This window comes from Pinus tabuliformis, chromosome 1_2, assembly GCF_031772625.1.
Source record: "Pinus tabuliformis cultivar Carrire ecotype Pingquan chromosome 1_2, CPIR1, whole genome shotgun sequence".
Classification (NCBI taxonomy): Eukaryota; Viridiplantae; Streptophyta; class Pinopsida; order Pinales; family Pinaceae; genus Pinus; species Pinus tabuliformis.
In genome coordinates, this window is record NC_142298.1 from 1,142,609,618 (window position 1) to 1,142,627,997 (window position 18,380).

Genomic DNA, 18,380 nt, shown 5'->3' on the forward strand with positions numbered 1-18,380 from the left:
CAAGATGAAGTTGCAAATTGTGCTGAAAAGGAAGGGGAAGTCGTGATGATTGAAGATGTTGCAGTTGTGACAACGATGGAGGATGAACTTGAGATTGATCATGTTGGACCAGGATCGTGCAATTTGCAGACATGGATGGATGAGGATACTCACATGGAGGAGCATGATGATGATGATGTAAGTACTATTGATACTTGTGTTTCACTTGAGAATTTGGGAGATGAACCGTATGTATGGAAGGGAAAAATTAGTTTGTCGATGCAAGGGAGCATCTCACCATGGATGACTATGATGAGAACTTTTATGGAGAAGCAAGGATTGTTGACTGTTGCAGGACTTGTTGGGGTTGTTTGTGACCTTATGATAGAAGTTACAAGGGCTCGTGACAAGGGAGGAACATGATGACCATTGTGGAGGATTGGGTCATGCTTTAGCCACATGGAGAATTGGCTAAGTGCCCGGCATGACTCATGGAGAGATTGAAGGAGGGCACACACTTAGATATGATGATACGTGGGTGGACTTCTCATGGCCGAGACCAAGATCAAGTCTTGGTGGAACCTTTAGTGGGGGAGTTATGTGGAGAGACTCATGTGATGATGATATGGTTGGGTGACCGAGTTCACTAGACCGAAGATTGCAGACTTGGATGAGAATGACCGATTGTTGTGATGGGTCTATTTAGTTGGAGACATGGGCAACTTAGTCATGGACATCAAGTTGGAGACATGGAGCATGGTAGTCTTATGCAGAGACATTATGCAAGAGCACTTGTAGAGGTTTCACTTATGGGCATCCAATGAGGAGTGCCAAGGTAGGGATGTTGTGCAAATAGATTTGTTGGTGTGACATGGAGATGTTTAATTTATGAGCCGATGGAGAGGTTGTGCACTTATGTACAACAAGGCCATGGACTTGGACAGAGTTGTGAGCAGACGATGGAGCATTCCTACTACATGGAGAGCTGACGCATCTTGCAAAGACCTTTGGGCCAAGACTTGTATGCTTACTGGATGTTGGTTGGAGATGATCCATGGAGCTCATGATAACATGAGGTTGTGACTTTTGGAGACTTCATATGTGGTGGACTTAGAGGATCTAATGCATTGAGGAGCTGAGGTCAGAGACTTCGATGCAGGATGGGATGCATACTTTCGAGTACATGTATGAGTGTGGCTTGAAAGAGTGACTTGATGTGGAGGATCGATATGAGACACTTTGGAGTGATGGAGTTACGACAATGATGATGTCTTGGTGGCAACGCTTGGGCATGGGTTGAGCCGAGACTTAACCACTTTGACACATGGGAGCTGATTGATCTATGATCATGGGTAGTACATGGATAGATGAGACAGGGGCATACTTGTTTCTACGGCAGACTTGAGGGATGGCACATATAGATATGATGGAGGTTGCTTCATGGACTTGGATGTGGTACATCGAGAGTCGAGAGATGATCTCTTCACTTTGAGGAGATTGATGTTTTACAAATGGATGATGTTGGGATAGATGCGACTGATTTCATGCAGCACATTAACACCAAACATCATGGACAACATGTTGCATATAAGATGGAGACTACTTCATGGACCTGAGCATGGATTACACTTATATGGATATGGATTCTTGATCGAGTTGAGAATGTGACAGGATGTTTAGAGAAACGACTGATGGTGGCATGAGGATGTGCATTCTCATGGTTTGAGCGTGATAGTTGGACGGATCACCTGAGTAGTTCAAACATGGGGGCCGACATGTACAGAGATGTGTTAGCATTTGTTGTAGTATCATGGCAGTAGTTCACACGAGGACGTCACATGATGAGGTCGACACGAGATGTTGCAGAAAGCACGTAGCTTGAGATGTAGGGACCAGCCTTCCACGATGGAGAGCAGCATGTGGAGATTGTGACAGGGTGGTTGATAATCATGGATTGAGATGATTTCTGAGATATGAATACCGATGGGATGTATACTTTAGTATGGTGATCTTGGTGACAGATGGTTTCCGGGACGAGATATTGTCGAGGACGACAATGATTTCAAGTGGGGGAGGATGTAAGGACCTACAGTCCTGGACTCAACCATTGGCACAAGGTGCGACTTAACTTGGTGAACGATGAGTTGAAGGCATGATCGAAGTGCAAGCTTGGACCAAATGCGCGAGGTGACAAGTTAAAAATACACATAGAGGAGGGGCGAGTTACATGTTTATATGGTGAACGAGCGAGGGTGTTCATCCTTGGTGAGCCGACAATGGAGAATTGTTATTAGAGCGTTGGTCGATAGGCCGACTATATGAAATAACAATATGAGGGCATTGGTTGATGATAAATAAAGGTCGGCCGAGAGGTGGCACAACCACACAAAGAAGTGTATATATGACATGGGTTGGTGGATCATTTGGCAAGCGAACAATGCGAGCAAGTCTTTCATAGACAAGGAAGTGCGAAGGAGGAAGGTGTTAGCCGCAGCAAGGGAAGGCGCAGTTCTAATGCGCCCAACCTTGGGCAGCACTGCACAGAGTTAACGCACAAGGCTTGGTTGAAGGCAAAGGCGCGGGTGAAGGCACCCAGCGTTTGGTTGAGGGCACAGGTGAAGCTTCCCAGTGTTCGGGTGAAGGCACGGGTGGTGACTTGGGTGAGTCGCCCGCCCGTCGTGTAAGACTAAACGCAAAGGTGGTGAACGGGGACTTAGGTGAGGTCGCCCGCCCATCGTGGAAGGAGAATGAAGTTTGGTTGAGGAGTGCGGTTGGCAGTCTGGTGTGAGGGTGCGCCAACCCAACTCGGGAAAGGAACTTGGTTGGCACACGAAGGTGTGACCTTGATGTAAAATTGGCTAAGTATGAAACTTGGTGATTCCATGTATACTTCTAAATCTTTGCAACATTGAAAGATTGTATAATATATTGTATTCGGGCAGACTCATTGTTCAAGGAGTTGCCCCTTCCTTTATACTGTGCAATTGTGTTCTCTTGTATAATTGCTGATGATAATGAATGTGTATGGGTGTTCATTGGTATAAAGGAAATATAATAATACTTGGTTGCGAAAAACAAACCAAGTAAACTAATGGTTAGGTGTATTCCATGAACATAAGTATTAGTGAAAAGAAAGTGTTCAGTGGTGCGGCACCTCAGCAAGTATGGTTGAAAGACTACCGCCAGCCTGGGGACATGACACTAGGGATCCTAGTCATTGGTTTGTAACCTCCACATAGTATTAGAGCTTGGACCCAGGTTCGATTACCCCTAGTTGCGTTTGAGGGTGGGTGTTGGTAGAATCACCACACCTCTATGGAATCTGTAATTTCCACCGTAGGGATCCTAGTCACTGGTTTGTAACGTTTACCAATACCTACGGGTTTTGGTGTAATGGCAAACCTCCACATGGTATCAAAGCTTGGACCCAGGTTCGATTCCCCCAAGTTGCATTTGAGAGGGGGTGTTGGAAGAATCACCACACCTCTATAGAATCTGTAATTTCCACCCCGGAGGAGCCTAGTTACTAGTTTCGAATATTTACCAACACCTGTGGGTTTTGGTGTAACGACAAACCTCCACACTGAAACCTGATATGGAGTATTCTAGAATTTAATAAAAGAATCCAAATATGAACCTATTGGATCTTTAACTTCTAGTGAAAGGATATTTTAATTGGTTTTATCTAGTGTTTTTTTGGCGGTGATTCAATGATTAAGTGAAAAGATTTATTCCTTCTCCACAAATTTTATAATCTCATACTAAATCAGACTATATATTCCTATAATCTCATACTAAATCCGACTATATATTCCTAGCAACTGCTCACGACACAATTTTTTCAATTTTTTGGGCGGTGATTCAATAATGAGGTGAAAAGATTTTGTCCTTTAAAAAAAAAACCAAACTATATATTCCTATAATCTCATATTAAACTGGACTATATATTCCTAAGAACTACTCCCCACACAATTTCTTCAATTAACCAAAAAAAAAAAACGTAACTTTAAGTGATATTAGGGAAAACCTTTATGTCGATCAAAAAATTGACCATGCCCATCTCCGATTACTAAATATTAAATATTCGGCTAATCAACAATAAAATTAAAATCAAGGGATATTATCCATAGAACAGACTACCTTCCATTAATACTTTCCACTTAAACATTACCGCTATCAGAAAACGTGAACCATGGAAGTTCAACCAAAATTGACGTACGACACTACGATTTCCACACACGACATACCTTCTGCAGCATATCCTATCGGACACAAAGCACGCTTCGCGCACTGTGTAGGACTTGTCACGAGGTAACAGGGTGCCTGTATCAGAGTACAAATATAGACAAATGCACAACTTGTCCTGTAGCAGGCTTTTCGTCTCGTTCCCACAGCTTGCGCGAAGCATGCTTGGCCTCTGGTATGAGATACCGATTTGCCAAATTGTCCGCTGCGAAGCTCCTGTCTGAAGCGACTCTGTCATTTTCCAATCGACAAGCATCGTCTCATCTCTTTGCGCCTCAGTTGCCTGCATGAATCCGTGCCCCACACAATAACTATTTCCTTTCCATGCTATAAATAGGGTTTCAAATGGACGAGGACGACGCAGTTCTTCGATACTCGCATTTCGATTTCGTCTGCCACCGTAGGAATTTGGATCTTTTAAGTTATCGAAGATAAGGATGGCCAGGGTTTACCCTAAGGAAGCAATGGCCGTCCTGGTTATAGCTTGTTTTCTTCAGTACATCAACATTGCGTTTGCATCACAGCCGAGATTGGGAGGACAGCGTATTCTGTGTGATGACCAAGAAATGGACGCGCCCACATGCTTTCAAAAAATTCTAGAATGCCCAGATGAATGCCCTGAACAACGACCCAAAAACTTCTCACACATCGCATGCTTTGTCGACTGTGGTGCAAATTGCAGGACATCCTGCCGATGTGAGTATCCAAGATCTGCAGGATCTTAATAACTCTGGGTGCTTTATAAAATTGTTGCTGACAGTAACGAACTCTAACTTTTTTTTTTTGTTAATGGAACAGCTTCATGTGAATGTAAACTGACTGGTTAAGTGCAATGATATGGGATTTAAATTGTTTCTAGAGAATGATGTGGCTCTTTTCTTGAGTATTAGGGGCAATGCAAAGGGATCTAAATTTCTCCCGTTAGCGGTGGCTTCACCGTTTTTCCTTTTGTTTTAATAGATGAAGCAGCTCTTGCCGAGTTAAATTCGCTTATTAGAGGCTTATCTGGAGTTTAAATTCTTATTGCTAGTAGCAATTTCTAAGTTTTTTGGTATTGGTAATGAAACAGCTCAAACTGTCTCAGGGATTTAAGTCATTACTGTTTGCAGTAAACTCCATTGCCTTCTAAAATAATTAAACAGCTCGTTGTGGAAGTAAATTGGTTCATGGATAGGGATTTAGGCTCGTTGTGGAAGTAAATTGGTTCATGGATAGGGATTTAGATTGCTGTTGTTAGAAGTGGATTTTACTGTACGTGGAAGTCATAATCTATAGGGTAGTTGAACTGGTTTGGTGATTCGTTGTGGAAGTAAATTGGTTCATGGATAGGGATTTAGATTGTTGTTGCTAGAAGTGGATTTTACTGTACGTGGAAGTCATAATCTATAGGGTAGTTGAACTGGTTTGGTGATTCGTTGTGGAAGTAAATTGGTTCGTGGATAGTTATTTAGATTGTTGTTGCTAGAAGTGGATTTTACTCTACGTGGAAGTCATAATCTATAGGGTAGTTGAACTGGTTTGGTGATTCGTTGGGGAAGTAAATTGGTTCATGCAGAGGGATTTAGATTGTTGTTGGTAGAAGTGGATTTTACTGTACTGGATGTCATAATCTATAGGGTAGTTGAACTGGTTTGGTAATTTGTTTGAGAATTAGATTACTCAGTAGTTATATAAATAGTGAATTTTTAGGAATTTCAGATTTAGTGATTGTTTTGTGTGGAGATTTAATTTATTGTTTTAAAATAAAATTAATTAGCAAAATAAAAACTATTTAAAAATATTCTCAATATTTATTAAAATAATAATAAGGACGTATGCAAACTAATACAATTAAAAAAAATTGTCCAATCTGTAGCTGTGAACCATTCCCATTTTATTTGCATTGTTTTGTTAGAAAAAAAAGTATTATCTTTTATGACCATGGATGAGGGAGCTTTAGCCAACCTACTTCATTAAGTTTAAACTTGGATTTTCTCATTTCTGTTGGGTATACGAACAAAGTCCCACATTGATTAGAAGTGAGAAGGATCATGGGTATATAAGGATGGACAAATATCTCCATTGGTATGAGGCCTTTTGGGGTAAAGCCCAAAAACAAATCCATGAGGGCTTAGGCCCAAAGTGGACAATATCATACCATTGTGGAGATATGTGGTGTCTAGAGTCCTTACAAGTGCCAAGTTCGAAGTTAGCCAAGTGGATGAATCCTCGGAATGCCGAACCAAGGTGGTGGGCCCCGGTAATATCACTCAAAGTTAGCCAAGTGGATGAATCCTCGGAATGTCGAACGAAGGTGGTGGGCCCCGGTAATATCACGATGGGATCCGTGGATGAGCTCGGTTAGAGCAAGCTCTCCTCTGGAGACAGGTGGTGCTTCCATGTAAGCGTGTGCTTCCAACACATTGGCGCTCATAATCCTGGTTGGTAGAGAGGGGAGAATCCTGCAGATGGATAATCGTTTGAGAGGAGGCTACATAATCGTTTGAGAGGAGGCTACATACATAACACACTGCAAAGTATATACTCAGAGACAGACAAATGGAGAAACAACAAGATTACTTAATTAGAAATAGCTGAATAAATAAACAATCACTGGAGAACATAAATCACTTTGTATTACATAACATGTAAATCACTTTGTATTACATGTTATGTAATACAAAGTGATTTATGTTCTCCAGTGATTGTTTTATCTATTCCGCTATTTCTAATTAAGTAATCTTGTTGTTTCTCCATTTGTATGTCTCTGAGTATAAATCGGGTGTGTGTTATGTATGTTCTGGTCTAACAATTTCAACCTATTTTTTTATGTTACATTACTCAATTCTCATTCACTATAAAGCTTGGCTCAATGTGAAAGTTCTAGATAATTGTGTTATGAGAAATCTCATAATTTAAAGTAAAAATTTTAGTGTTTGATATATGGCAATTATGTGTTGTTGATGTTTTCCTTTAAGTCTTTCACCTCGTCTCAACATGTATACAATAATTTTCATCCTATTTATATTGAAGTAGTTCAGTTGCCATTCCATGTTCATGTTTGATTCTCCTTTCCTACCAATTCTCATGTTGAAATTTCATTTTCCAGTTTTTTGTCAGTTGCTTTGGGCTTCAAAAAGGTTCTTTGCATATCCTTATTTAGGATGGTTAGTTTCTATTTCCTTTATCTTCCTTCTTGCTTAAGTTCTCTTCTCATTTTCTATATTGGCATCTCATCCCACTCTTTTGGCTTCCACACCACAATAAAACCCTATTCCTTATTCCTTTCTTCATTTTTCTCTCTCAAAGCCACTATTTTTACATTTCACTCCCCATCTCAAACTCCTTTGTTCCCTCTCCCTTTCGTTGATAGGGAACTTGCTCTCCTAAACGTAGCAACAATTGTGCCATGCATACTCACCTTTATTTTATGCAAAGTCTACCCAAGATATAAAATAAATTCACATGGTTGAGGAAGACCGTGAAATGGATGATATATCTAGAGTCCTATCTTTGGTGGTTGTTAGAAAATGGTCATATCAATTGTGGCATGCATACTCACCTTTATTGTATGCAAAGTCTACCCAAGATATAAAAATAAATTCACATGGTTGAGGAAGACCGTGAAATGGATCATGTATCTAGAGTCCTATCTTTGGTGGTTGTTAGAAAATGGTCGTATCAAACGCTAGAAAAATCCGTGCCTCCACACTATCAAGCTATATTGATGAAATAAGACATTACTTGGCAAATTCCTCCTTGAATGAAATGTAAACCTTGACAAAATACAACTGGATCATCTTGACATGGGCTAACAAATTAGCGTGAAATCAGCATACATTCTTTAGAGGTAGGCATCCATAACTCAGGGACCAGACCGTATTGAGGTGTCAACATCCTCATAATTTCTTTTAGTATTTCTAAATGCATTTGAGCATCAATCTTATCCTCCGTCCCTGGGAATATTTAAGTTTTTTTTGGCTATATAAGGGGCAAAACCAGCTAAGTCGTGGGACTATTTTGTTATCTACTATTTCTATATTTACTAGCAACATAAGCATTGGAAATAGTTACCGTATTTATGGTCATCTCTTTATGGAATAAAATCTTCCTATTTTGTTGTTACTCTGGTTTCCTTTATTGCATAGCAAGACACCGAAAAGTTTAATATAGATATAATTTTGTTTGAAAAACAATAGAAAACTTTAACTATAAAGAATAAATAAATAAATATATTTTCATTTTTAATTATAGATTTCCATTTAAATTTATTAAATATTGGAAAGACTCAGATCTTCTAAATTTTTGTTTATTTCCTTCAAATTATGTGAAAAGATGTAATAGTACGTCAAGGTAAAGGTATAAATCTAAGTTTCTATCTGAAAAATGTATCAGTTATTTATCGTGTTAAAACCAATCCATAAACCTAATTTCTTCCTATCGAGTCCATGTAAACCTCGGCAAATTGCGAGTCCAATTCCCACTTCATTAAAACTCCAATCTCTTTGTAAGTTCTGAACGTCATTTCATTTATATTTGCAGGGAGGAAGCCAAATTGCGATGAAGATGGAGCCATTTGCTACGAGCCTCGCTTCGTAGGAGGGGACGGTATCATGTTCTACTTCCATGGCAACAGCAACGAGGATTTCTGTATGATTTCCGACAGAAATCTGCAAATCAACGCTCATTTTATTGGCAGGAGACCTGAAGGGAGAACCAGGGATTACACGTGGGTTCAATCCCTGGGAATCATGTTCGGTACTCATACCTTCATAGTGGGTGCAACCGAAGTGTCCAAATGGGATGACCATGTCGATCACCTCTACTTCGCCTTCGACGGCCAGGCCTTCACCGTGACACCGGAATACCTCTCGCTGTGGAAAGAACCGTCGTCTGGTCTGAAAGTCGAACGCACAGCCGACACTAACATCGTCATCGTTTCGATCCCTCAAATGGTGGAGTTGTTCGTCAGAGCTGTGCCTGTTACGGCGGAAGACAATCGTGTTCACAACTATCAGATTCCTCCGAATAACGCCTTCTCTCATCTCGAACTCCAGTTCAAATTCTTCAATTTCACCTATGAGGTTGACGGCGTTCTGGGACAGACTTACAGGCCTAATTTTAAGAATCCTGTCAAGGTTGGAGTTCCTATGCCTATCATGGGTGGAGAGAATAAGTACCGAACCTCCTCACTTCTTGCAGCCGACTGCCGTTACTGCATTTTCTCGCCCCACTCTCCTTCCATTGCCAACGCCTTCACTGTGAAAGATACCGGCCTGGATTGCACCAGCAAGTTCGGGAAAGCCCATGGGACTGGTCTCGCATGCCGTAGATAAATGCATTTGACCGCAGTGACCGCAGTACGCCTATTTTGAATCGAGGGCTCATCATAAATTAATTAAATAAAGAGTCTGCGACTCGTTGGATTCTATTTAGATTATCCATGCCAACTTACTACTTCTTGCTTGCCATTTGTATTAGCATCTCCTCTGTATCCTGTTTAATTTTAGACTATCTATATAAATAATATAACGGTCCTCGCGACACTCAATTCATATATATATATATATATTTTCAAACGAGGGGAGGTAAACCCCTCGGAAGAAGCATTATATTACCAAGTTTCCAATATTTCAATTGTCGTGTCAATAAACGAATCATGTAACTTGTGAGTAGAACCCGGTAGATAGATTAATAATGTGTGTCTTAACCAGGGATCAAAATTGAACACGTCAGAGCCCTTCAAATGGTCTCTGGCACGTCAGAGAAGTAGGAAGAAAATTTTACTAGTCAAAAAAAATTAAAATTGATTTTTGTCATTTAAAAAAAATGGAATAATATCTTAAATTTTTTTAAGAAGTGCTGTAAAATTGTCAACCTTTTTTTTAAATTTCATTTTTTCTCAAATTAGAATTTTAGGAATTTTGAATTTGTAAATTTCTTTTCATGTTAAAACTTAAATCCCATTTCAGAAACTCCGATTTCAAAAACAACAGTTTCCTTTTGAGTTGTTTTCTTTAATTGTGCATATGATGCAAGTTCTCATTAATTATTATGTCACAATTACCTTTTGATACCATTACATTTGGCAGTTTCTGAGTTGCTCCCATTTCAAAAACAACAGTTTTTTTTGAGTTGTTTTTTCTAATTGTGCATATGATGGAAGTTCTTATTAATTTTCATGTCACAATTACCCTTCGATACCATTACATTTGGTAGTTTCAATTGAGAGCGACTAGATGTCAATATGGGCCTTGTATTAGGTCTGTAATTTTACTGGGTTGTGCCTGAAGGCTACCCAAAGCAAGGTTTGTTGACGATTTAAGCTCGAGAGGAGCATAGATTTAAGCACGATTTATTCTTGGAGAGAAGTGCATTCAACAGGCTTCCTAACATAATGGATTTGATTTGTTTGTGGATTCCCAATTCCTGGTATGTTTTCATATTAAAAAAGGAGATGCCAAAAACATACACACGTTTGTACACTCTTTTGTTGAATCCTAAACCTGTTTAGAATTTTACTGAATTTTTTCATTCATGCAATAAACTTGAATTTGATTGAGCTACTTGTATATTGGCTTGAACGTTCTGGTCAAAAAATTTTCCTACAAAATTAATCCTTATCTGAACTGGAGCAGGAATATAGGTCTCCTGTTTATCCATTAATGATAAATGCATCTGATATATTAGTTGTGGCTCAGATCAGACCTGCCTTATACACAACATCCATGGGGTTGTTGTTCCACCATTCTCCTGTGAAAAAATAAAAAGAAATTTGAAAATAATTTACTGTTGTCAATTGAATTGCTCTTTTTTTTTTATTCTAAGTGTGACCTGAATATGTGCTCTTCTATGAAATTAAGACCTGCCCTTCAAATTTGATCACTGGTCCCAACCACGCGGGATATCGCCCAAGTTAAAACACTCAATTCCTATATTTACGATGCTCTCTCAACAAATTCAAAATGAATTCTCATTCATTGCAAAAATACGTATGTTGATGTAGTGTAATTCCAATTCTTTTATTTGTAATGCATTTCTTAGTTTAAATTGATTTCAAATTGCATTTTCATAAAAATACTCATTACTCATTTTAATTATTTAGAAGTTGTTTTAGGTGTGATTTTTAGAAAAAATTTATTGAGTTTTTTTAAAAATTTTAGTATAAGGTGAAATCTTAATAGATTCAATAATTTTAATTTTAAGACATTTTTATTGTGTAGAAATTATCTATCAAACTTGTGATTTCAGTGAATTCCTACCAAATTTAAAAAAAATAAACCTAAAAAAACTTCAAAAACTCATTCCCATAACAATGCCAACCAAATTAAAAAAAAACCATAAAAATTAGGCACCACCTCCACTGGCCTATAAAAGTGTTTTCCCGTCGTCGGTGAACGCCCAAAAGGATTAATCCAAATAAAAGTTCGCACTACCTCCACTCGCTTCTAAGAGATTTTCCCCGTCGTCGGTGAACGCCCAAAAGATTAATCCAGTTCCCTTGTCCCCAATCCAACTCCTATTCTCATCGATGCCGTGCTTTTCTCTCATGGGCTAGGTCGATGAATACTTGAAAGGTTAGTCTAATTCCCGTGTCCTCATCTCAATCCTATTCTTCTAGGCTTAGGCTATTGATACCTGCACCTCGCTCACCGGCCTATCTTACAATTTGCTCGTTAAGAACTTCATCGAACAAGCATGGAGAAGGTATGAAGAAGACAAAGACAAAGGTGTCATCTTGCTTCTCTCTACAAAGACAAAGGAATCCAAAGACAAAGACAAAGGAATCCAATAACATTAACCGGGAGATCCATAGTGATTTGATCTTTTAGATTTATATAGTACAATGGGCGATTCAATTCAGGAATGGAGCTAGACCAACCTGCATGAAATGGCCATATATTCATATTATGTTACTTAGTAATAAACATGTTATTGTTTAAAAAATTTAAGAGATATTTTTTTTATTTTAGATTTTACAAATATTTAAGATTTAGAGTGAGACTCCATCTCTCAAACGCATTACATAAAGTTAGATAAAGAGATAATCCTTTATTGAATACTCATTTGATAATTTAAATTTTTGATGCTAATGGAAAAAACAGTGACCTAGAACATCATTCGACTTACTTATCCATATCTTTTATGGTTTTTGAGTAGAGCTATATTAATGCTAGTTATTCTTACATGTACTAATTTGTACTCAAATGATGCCAACTAACCACCCAACCAAACTCACTCTCTTAGGCGTGTAGATTAGATTACTTTATAGTCACATGATTCCCATTAATAACCTAACCAAACTTTTGTTATGCATGTAGAGAGTAGATTACTCGATAACATAAAGGAGTTTTAGTTAAAACTAGATCATTATACATATACAAAGTTCTAGAAGAATGAACATAATCTAGATTGGCATTGAACTTAATTTAATAGTAGATTTTGGGAATATTTTTGAATGTGATGGATAGGAGTGAACTCAATTTTTTAAACTCACTCATGTATTTCATATTCTAAAATTTTCTCAGAATTTGCAATAGAGATTAGGATAGCCCTAAATTGGCTATTATTAGCTAGCCTATGTAGTGTACCTAGGGGGGATAATATGGGGTACAAAGGGAGGTACACAACAGAATAATGTAATAATGGGATGGGCCATAGTAATGAATAAGGTGGTTAACCCATATCATATAAGGGACCACAAGTAGTTAGTAATAATGTAATGGGCCCACGGTATTAGAGAGATGGTATTAGATAGATAGTGAATCATTTCTATCTATTTCGATCTTGTTATGCTTGGATTTCTTTCTATTATCTTATATTTTTTTATTAGATCAATAACAAGTGGTATTAGAGCTATAACAAGTGGTGTCAGAGCTATAACAGCCTACATCTCTATATAAGGATATCTATGGATGAATTTTTTTCTATTTAAATCTTCTTCATGAAGCCATTAAAGAATTCAAGTTTTCAACTATAGCTTAATGGGAAATTCATGTGAGTTATTTTGTGTGTGTTCATTCTTGGTTTTCCATAGCCATATCTAATATTATTCATTACTCCCTCTAACAAAGTGGCATTAGAGCATGATATCTTGAAAGGTGACTACCATTTTTCAAAGAATGAGATTCATCATTCACTAGTATTCACACTGAGCAGAGCTCATTCTCAAGCAATTCAAACCCTAAATGCATTTTAGAGGAATCTACCTACAATTCACGGGGTAGGAAGAAATGAGTTGTTAACCATTTGAACAATAATTGTTAACAAAGTTGTGATAGTCACCACCTTCACATTAATCCTATGGTTCATATGATGAGTTAGTATAGAGAGTTTTTCTAATTATACGAAAGAGCTCTTGTTTATGGGATTATGATTTTAATAACATTCTCATATAAGCATGGTTATGTTACTATATGCATTAACATGATTTTTTAACATTGTCATGTTCATTAACAACCATGGGATATTAATAAGAATGACCTCTTGGAAATTGTGCAATAGTGTACTTTGTAGACTTGGGCTAATTAATAGTTTTCATTATGTTGTATCAAATTTAGGACCTTTAGATTTAGATATTGTTGTGTCCACTCATCTTGACATATCTTTAGGTTGAAGATTTATGTCCTTTATTCGATGAAGACTCTCAAAATAGTTTTCCACATTTTATCGAGGATCAAATTTTTATTTAAAAGGTTTTCCCTTTGGTTGGAAAAAAAATTATGTTTCAAGTAGCAACCCTTTATAGCTATAAATATTGGTTCTCACAAAGAAAAAATATGAATTTTGAGAAATAAATATGATGAATGTATTACATTTTCAGAATGTTTGGTATCTTTTAGTTCATGAGTATGTAGAACTATCTAACCAAGCATTTGAGAAAACCTTAACATATGCTCAAAAGTGTCATCGCAAAGGTAACAAGAAAAAGGATGAAAACACATTCCATATCATTCATAATTTCTTTCATGAAAATAAATTTCCCAATATATCATTAATGAAGTTCTAAAAGATAGCTTGGAATATCTTAGATACAACTTGTTAGGGAATTACCAAGGTAAGGATAGTCATGTAGTAGAAACTAAGAATGAATTTTGAGAATTTGATAATGAAGGAGTCAAGTGAGTAGACTAGTACATGACCCAATTCATGATTATTGTCAACCAATTACAAATGTATGATTTAGAAATTCTCAATCAGAAATTAGTGGAGAAGGTTCTTAGAACCTTGCATGCGACATTTGATGTAGCGGTTGTTGCGTCGATAGGTGATCTACAACCTAGTATATGTGAGATATGTGTAATGTAAGTAAGTTTGTCAAAAATTATTAAATATCAGGAAAAATACATATAGGAAAAACAATTAATTATCGATCTCATATGCAATTTAAAATATATATAAATGTAAAATGTAACGTGAAAGATAAAATGAAAAATATAATGTAAAATGTAATAAGGTTAAAATCCATATAAATTAAAATAAGGCACATAAAAATTTAATACTTACAATACACTTAAAACATAGAAAGAATTTTATCCATGCATATTCACTCTAACTTTACCATGGATACTATTAACTTTTATAAATAGATTTTGTTACAATACCATGAACCAATACCATGACTTATCAATACCAAATGACCAAAAACCATATTTAAATTTGTTTAATAAGCATATAAAAACTTAATACTTACAATAGAATTATAATACAACAAGATTTTTAACCATGGATGTTGTTAACAGGTAAATAGAATTTGTTACAATATCATGGCTTATCAATATCAAACACCCAAAAACCATCACTGGTTTCACATTCAAAATAATTTAGTTTTATAACAACTTTTAAATAAAATCTAAAAGAATTTAGGTTATAATTACTTTTGATATATGTTTAAACCCTTTATCCTCACCACTGCTACAATTATTTCGTATATATTCTAAAGAGAGAGAATGAGAGAGGGAGGGAGAGAGAGATGGAGTTGAAGGGGAAGAGAGAGGAAGGAAAGAACAAAGACCTAGAGAGATAAAGGTGAAGATAGAGAGAGGGAGTGACAGGGGGGGGATAGATTAGGAGGGGGGAGACAAAGGGAGGTGGGACAGAAAGGAAGAGAGAGAGGACTTGATAGAGAGGAGAGAGACTAATGGAGAGAGGAGAGTGAGTGGGAAGAGAGAGAGCAATCCAAGCCTCAAGTAAAGAGATATGATTACTACTAGCAAGAGTTGTACAAAGACTACATGGACACATTGTAATGTTCACATGCATGTATAGAAGATATACATGTGGAAAATTAGGTTTATGATTCTAAGTAATTCTGTGGGAAGTGAAAAATAGTGTATAAGATGAAAATTCTTATACACATTGTAATGTTCACACACATGTATAGAGGATATACATGTGGAAAATTAGGTTAATGGTTCTAAGTAGTCAGGTGGGAAGTGAAAAATAGTGTATAAGATGAAATTTATAGTGTACACTCCATTTGCATGCCTTATTTTCACTCATCACAAGAAGAAGCCTCTTCAGAGGAAGTTGGTTCAAGGGGTAACCAAGAGATAAATGAAATGCACAGTCAAATGAGACATCCATATCATTTACATCGCATCCTTGTCCTATAGAGATTTTGGTTCCTATCTTTCCAATTTGATTAGGATGAAGACTTTCAAGTGCCTTTATAAGACATATGGGTTGACCTTTTTTAGATTGTCTACATTACACCATTTATTGAGATGGTGTTCAATTCTCATCAAGGTTCAACCTTTTAGTCCTCCCAATGATATCTTCCAATTTAAGCTCTAGCTTTGATGAGTAAGTAAAATTTAAAGGATCCTTACTTGTTATAGACATTTTTGGGCACTACAACCCCAATCATATATTTCCATAAACTGAGGGCTCCTAAGTCCCTAAAAGTGTTGTTTCATACCCTAAAGGAACAAGTTCAACTAATTACATCATCTCCCAAAAGTTCTCCACAGAAAACTGCTCAGAACTGGTCAAAACTGGACCATACAGAATGCCCAGTGCAGAAGGTGTGATGCATCTCACCTGCTCAGTGTAAAGGGTGTGACGCATACTAGAAGGACCTTATGTAGGGTGCGATGGGTGAGAAAAGACAAATGGAAAAGGCATTTTGCGAGGTGGATGATCATGGAATCTTCTAGAAACTTCTCCTGTGACACTTGCCTCTTTGAATTTTCCCAGGGATGAGTAAGAGATCATCAATCTCCAAGTGGAATCAAGAACTATAAGAGAGAGGACACTAATCAAAATCCCAGAGGCTGACTCACCCCCCTACAATCATCTTTATATGGATCCCTCATCACAGAGATCTAGAGGCTGAAATCTTGTATCTTGTAAGGAAGTGTTGCTGGGTTTTAGTGCAATATCATAGTGTTGGGTGATCTAAGCTTTTCATGAGGTGAAGAAGGGCTTTCATTCTGGGAGGATGACGCTGGGTCAGAACAATGGGTTGTAATCCTCTTTGTTATTCTTGATATTAATAAAGCTATTCAAGTTTCCCTCCACACTCTTTTATGTTTGATGATATATGCATTTGTCTGGTCAATATATATGTGGTCCTATATTGTTTATGATTGTAGATCTCTGTTCTTTGATAATATTATGTCGCTTTGATTCCACAGGTACTCTTTGAAGCTGGGTAAACAAAGGAGGAGTGGCAAGGATCTTTCAGAAGGGAGAGGAATCAAGCAAGGAACCAAGCGCAAGACTGAGGTTGGTGTCCTTTGTTCCCCTCTTATATATTCATCATAAAGGAAAGAAAAAGTAGTCTTGGTTTGTTTGTTTCTAAGATAGCTACCTGTCTTAGTGGGACTAGTAGCTCCAAGTGGACACTAGATTTCCCGATAACAAAATGGCGACTCCGCTAGGCAACGAAAGCTTGTTTGCTTGTCTATATTTGTTTGGTTTATAAACTTACAGACAGAACTTGAAGTCAATCCAGCTAGCCTTCGAACTGCATTTGCTATGCAAGTGAAAAGTAGATCAGTGCTACTTCAGTCTATCTCTGGGTTTTGTTTATAAACTGAACAATCGATTTGCAAACATTCTAATTGCCCTAGTGGTGGCTCTAGTAACCTCATTAGATCAACCCCTGCGATTTATATTTACTAAACATCACTTGCTTGGCCTAAATCCCTGAACTGAGCTGCAAACTGTGACCAAAGACCAAGTTGAAGTCTCATCTCTGGACCATTGCACCTTTTCCTCTTGGGAATATGGATGCATCGCACCTCCCATGTGCAGTAGGTGCACTGCATTGCACTTTCCCTGTGTAACAGGTGCGCTGATCAGACAAGACCTCTTCTGCTTCCAGATTTTGGTTGTTTCCTAGTCTCTTCAGCTCTATTCATGAGTTTTTCTGTTTGTGATCAAAACACCTCTGTGGAAACCCCCTTCCTTTGCATGATTTGGCCTCTATTGTACAAAGAATTGTGAATGTTTTTATGTATTGTGTGCCATTTATAGTTCTCTTTTACAAAGAAGTAGCATAGTCGAACTGTCGATTTTTGATTTGAAAATGTCGCAAGTGTCGGTTTCAGTCAAAGAAAATAATTCTATTGTTCTTAATGGTCGATTACATTGTTACTTTTGTATTTGATTTGAATTACTAGTTTTTTCAAGTGTCGAAAGCAATTTTCATTTCAAAATTGCAAAGTGTTTTCATTATCTTCCTTTCGTATTTTGAAGAAAAATTGTTAGTATTGTTGCTTTGAAAAGATAACTCAGATTTGTACTTAGCATTCTTCTTGTCATTCACACATTAAGAAGGCTGAAAACAAATACATGCATGTGCATTTGCATTTAGACTAATTGTTGGTTTGATTTAGGACTGTGCATCTAGTGTGTGCTCTATGCTATATGTTGAAAGAATCTCATTTCTCTTTACTTAGTAGCTAGGATTTTCATTGCAGAAAGAAGACTAAACGATTTTTTATCATCTTAGATTTCATTTTAGGAATTATATATCTACATCACGCGGTGAACCTGAAAGGAAAATTTCTTAAGCAAGATCAACTGTAAAATAAATTCAATGAACATAAAAATGCTTTGGAACCCAACGCACAAAATTTAGAAGTCTAGGCTAGAGACGTATTCCGGCGTCATAAAGCCTGGTAACTATCGCTTTCATTGCTGGTTGGGTGATTCCTCCACTTTGAGAT

At 37.3% G+C, this 18,380-nt stretch overlaps 1 protein-coding gene across 1 annotated transcript; it reads left to right on the forward strand.

The window, feature by feature from the left end:
* The first annotated feature begins 4,583 nt into the window (after positions 1–4,583).
* Positions 4,584–9,751, forward strand: LOC149210232 (uncharacterized). Its single transcript, XM_089394385.1, has 2 exons — positions 4,584–4,920; positions 8,746–9,751. The coding sequence occupies exons 1-2, from the start codon at positions 4,662–4,664 to the stop codon at positions 9,537–9,539; spliced, it is 1,053 nt and encodes a 350-aa protein (XP_089250511.1). The 5' UTR covers positions 4,584–4,661; the 3' UTR covers positions 9,540–9,751.
* The last annotated feature ends 8,629 nt before the right edge of the window (positions 9,752–18,380 follow it).

What these genes read in the sequence shown, in the direction of transcription:
- LOC149210232 (XM_089394385.1), top strand. Translation starts at nt 4,662, where the DNA reads ATGGCCAGGGTTTACCCTAAGGAAGCAATGGCCGTCCTGGTTATAGCT. An exon ending in TTGCAGGACATCCTGCCGAT is followed by an intron (nt 4,921 to 8,745) that starts GTGAGTATCCAA and finishes TTATATTTGCAG; the next exon opens with GGAGGAAGCCAAATTGCGAT.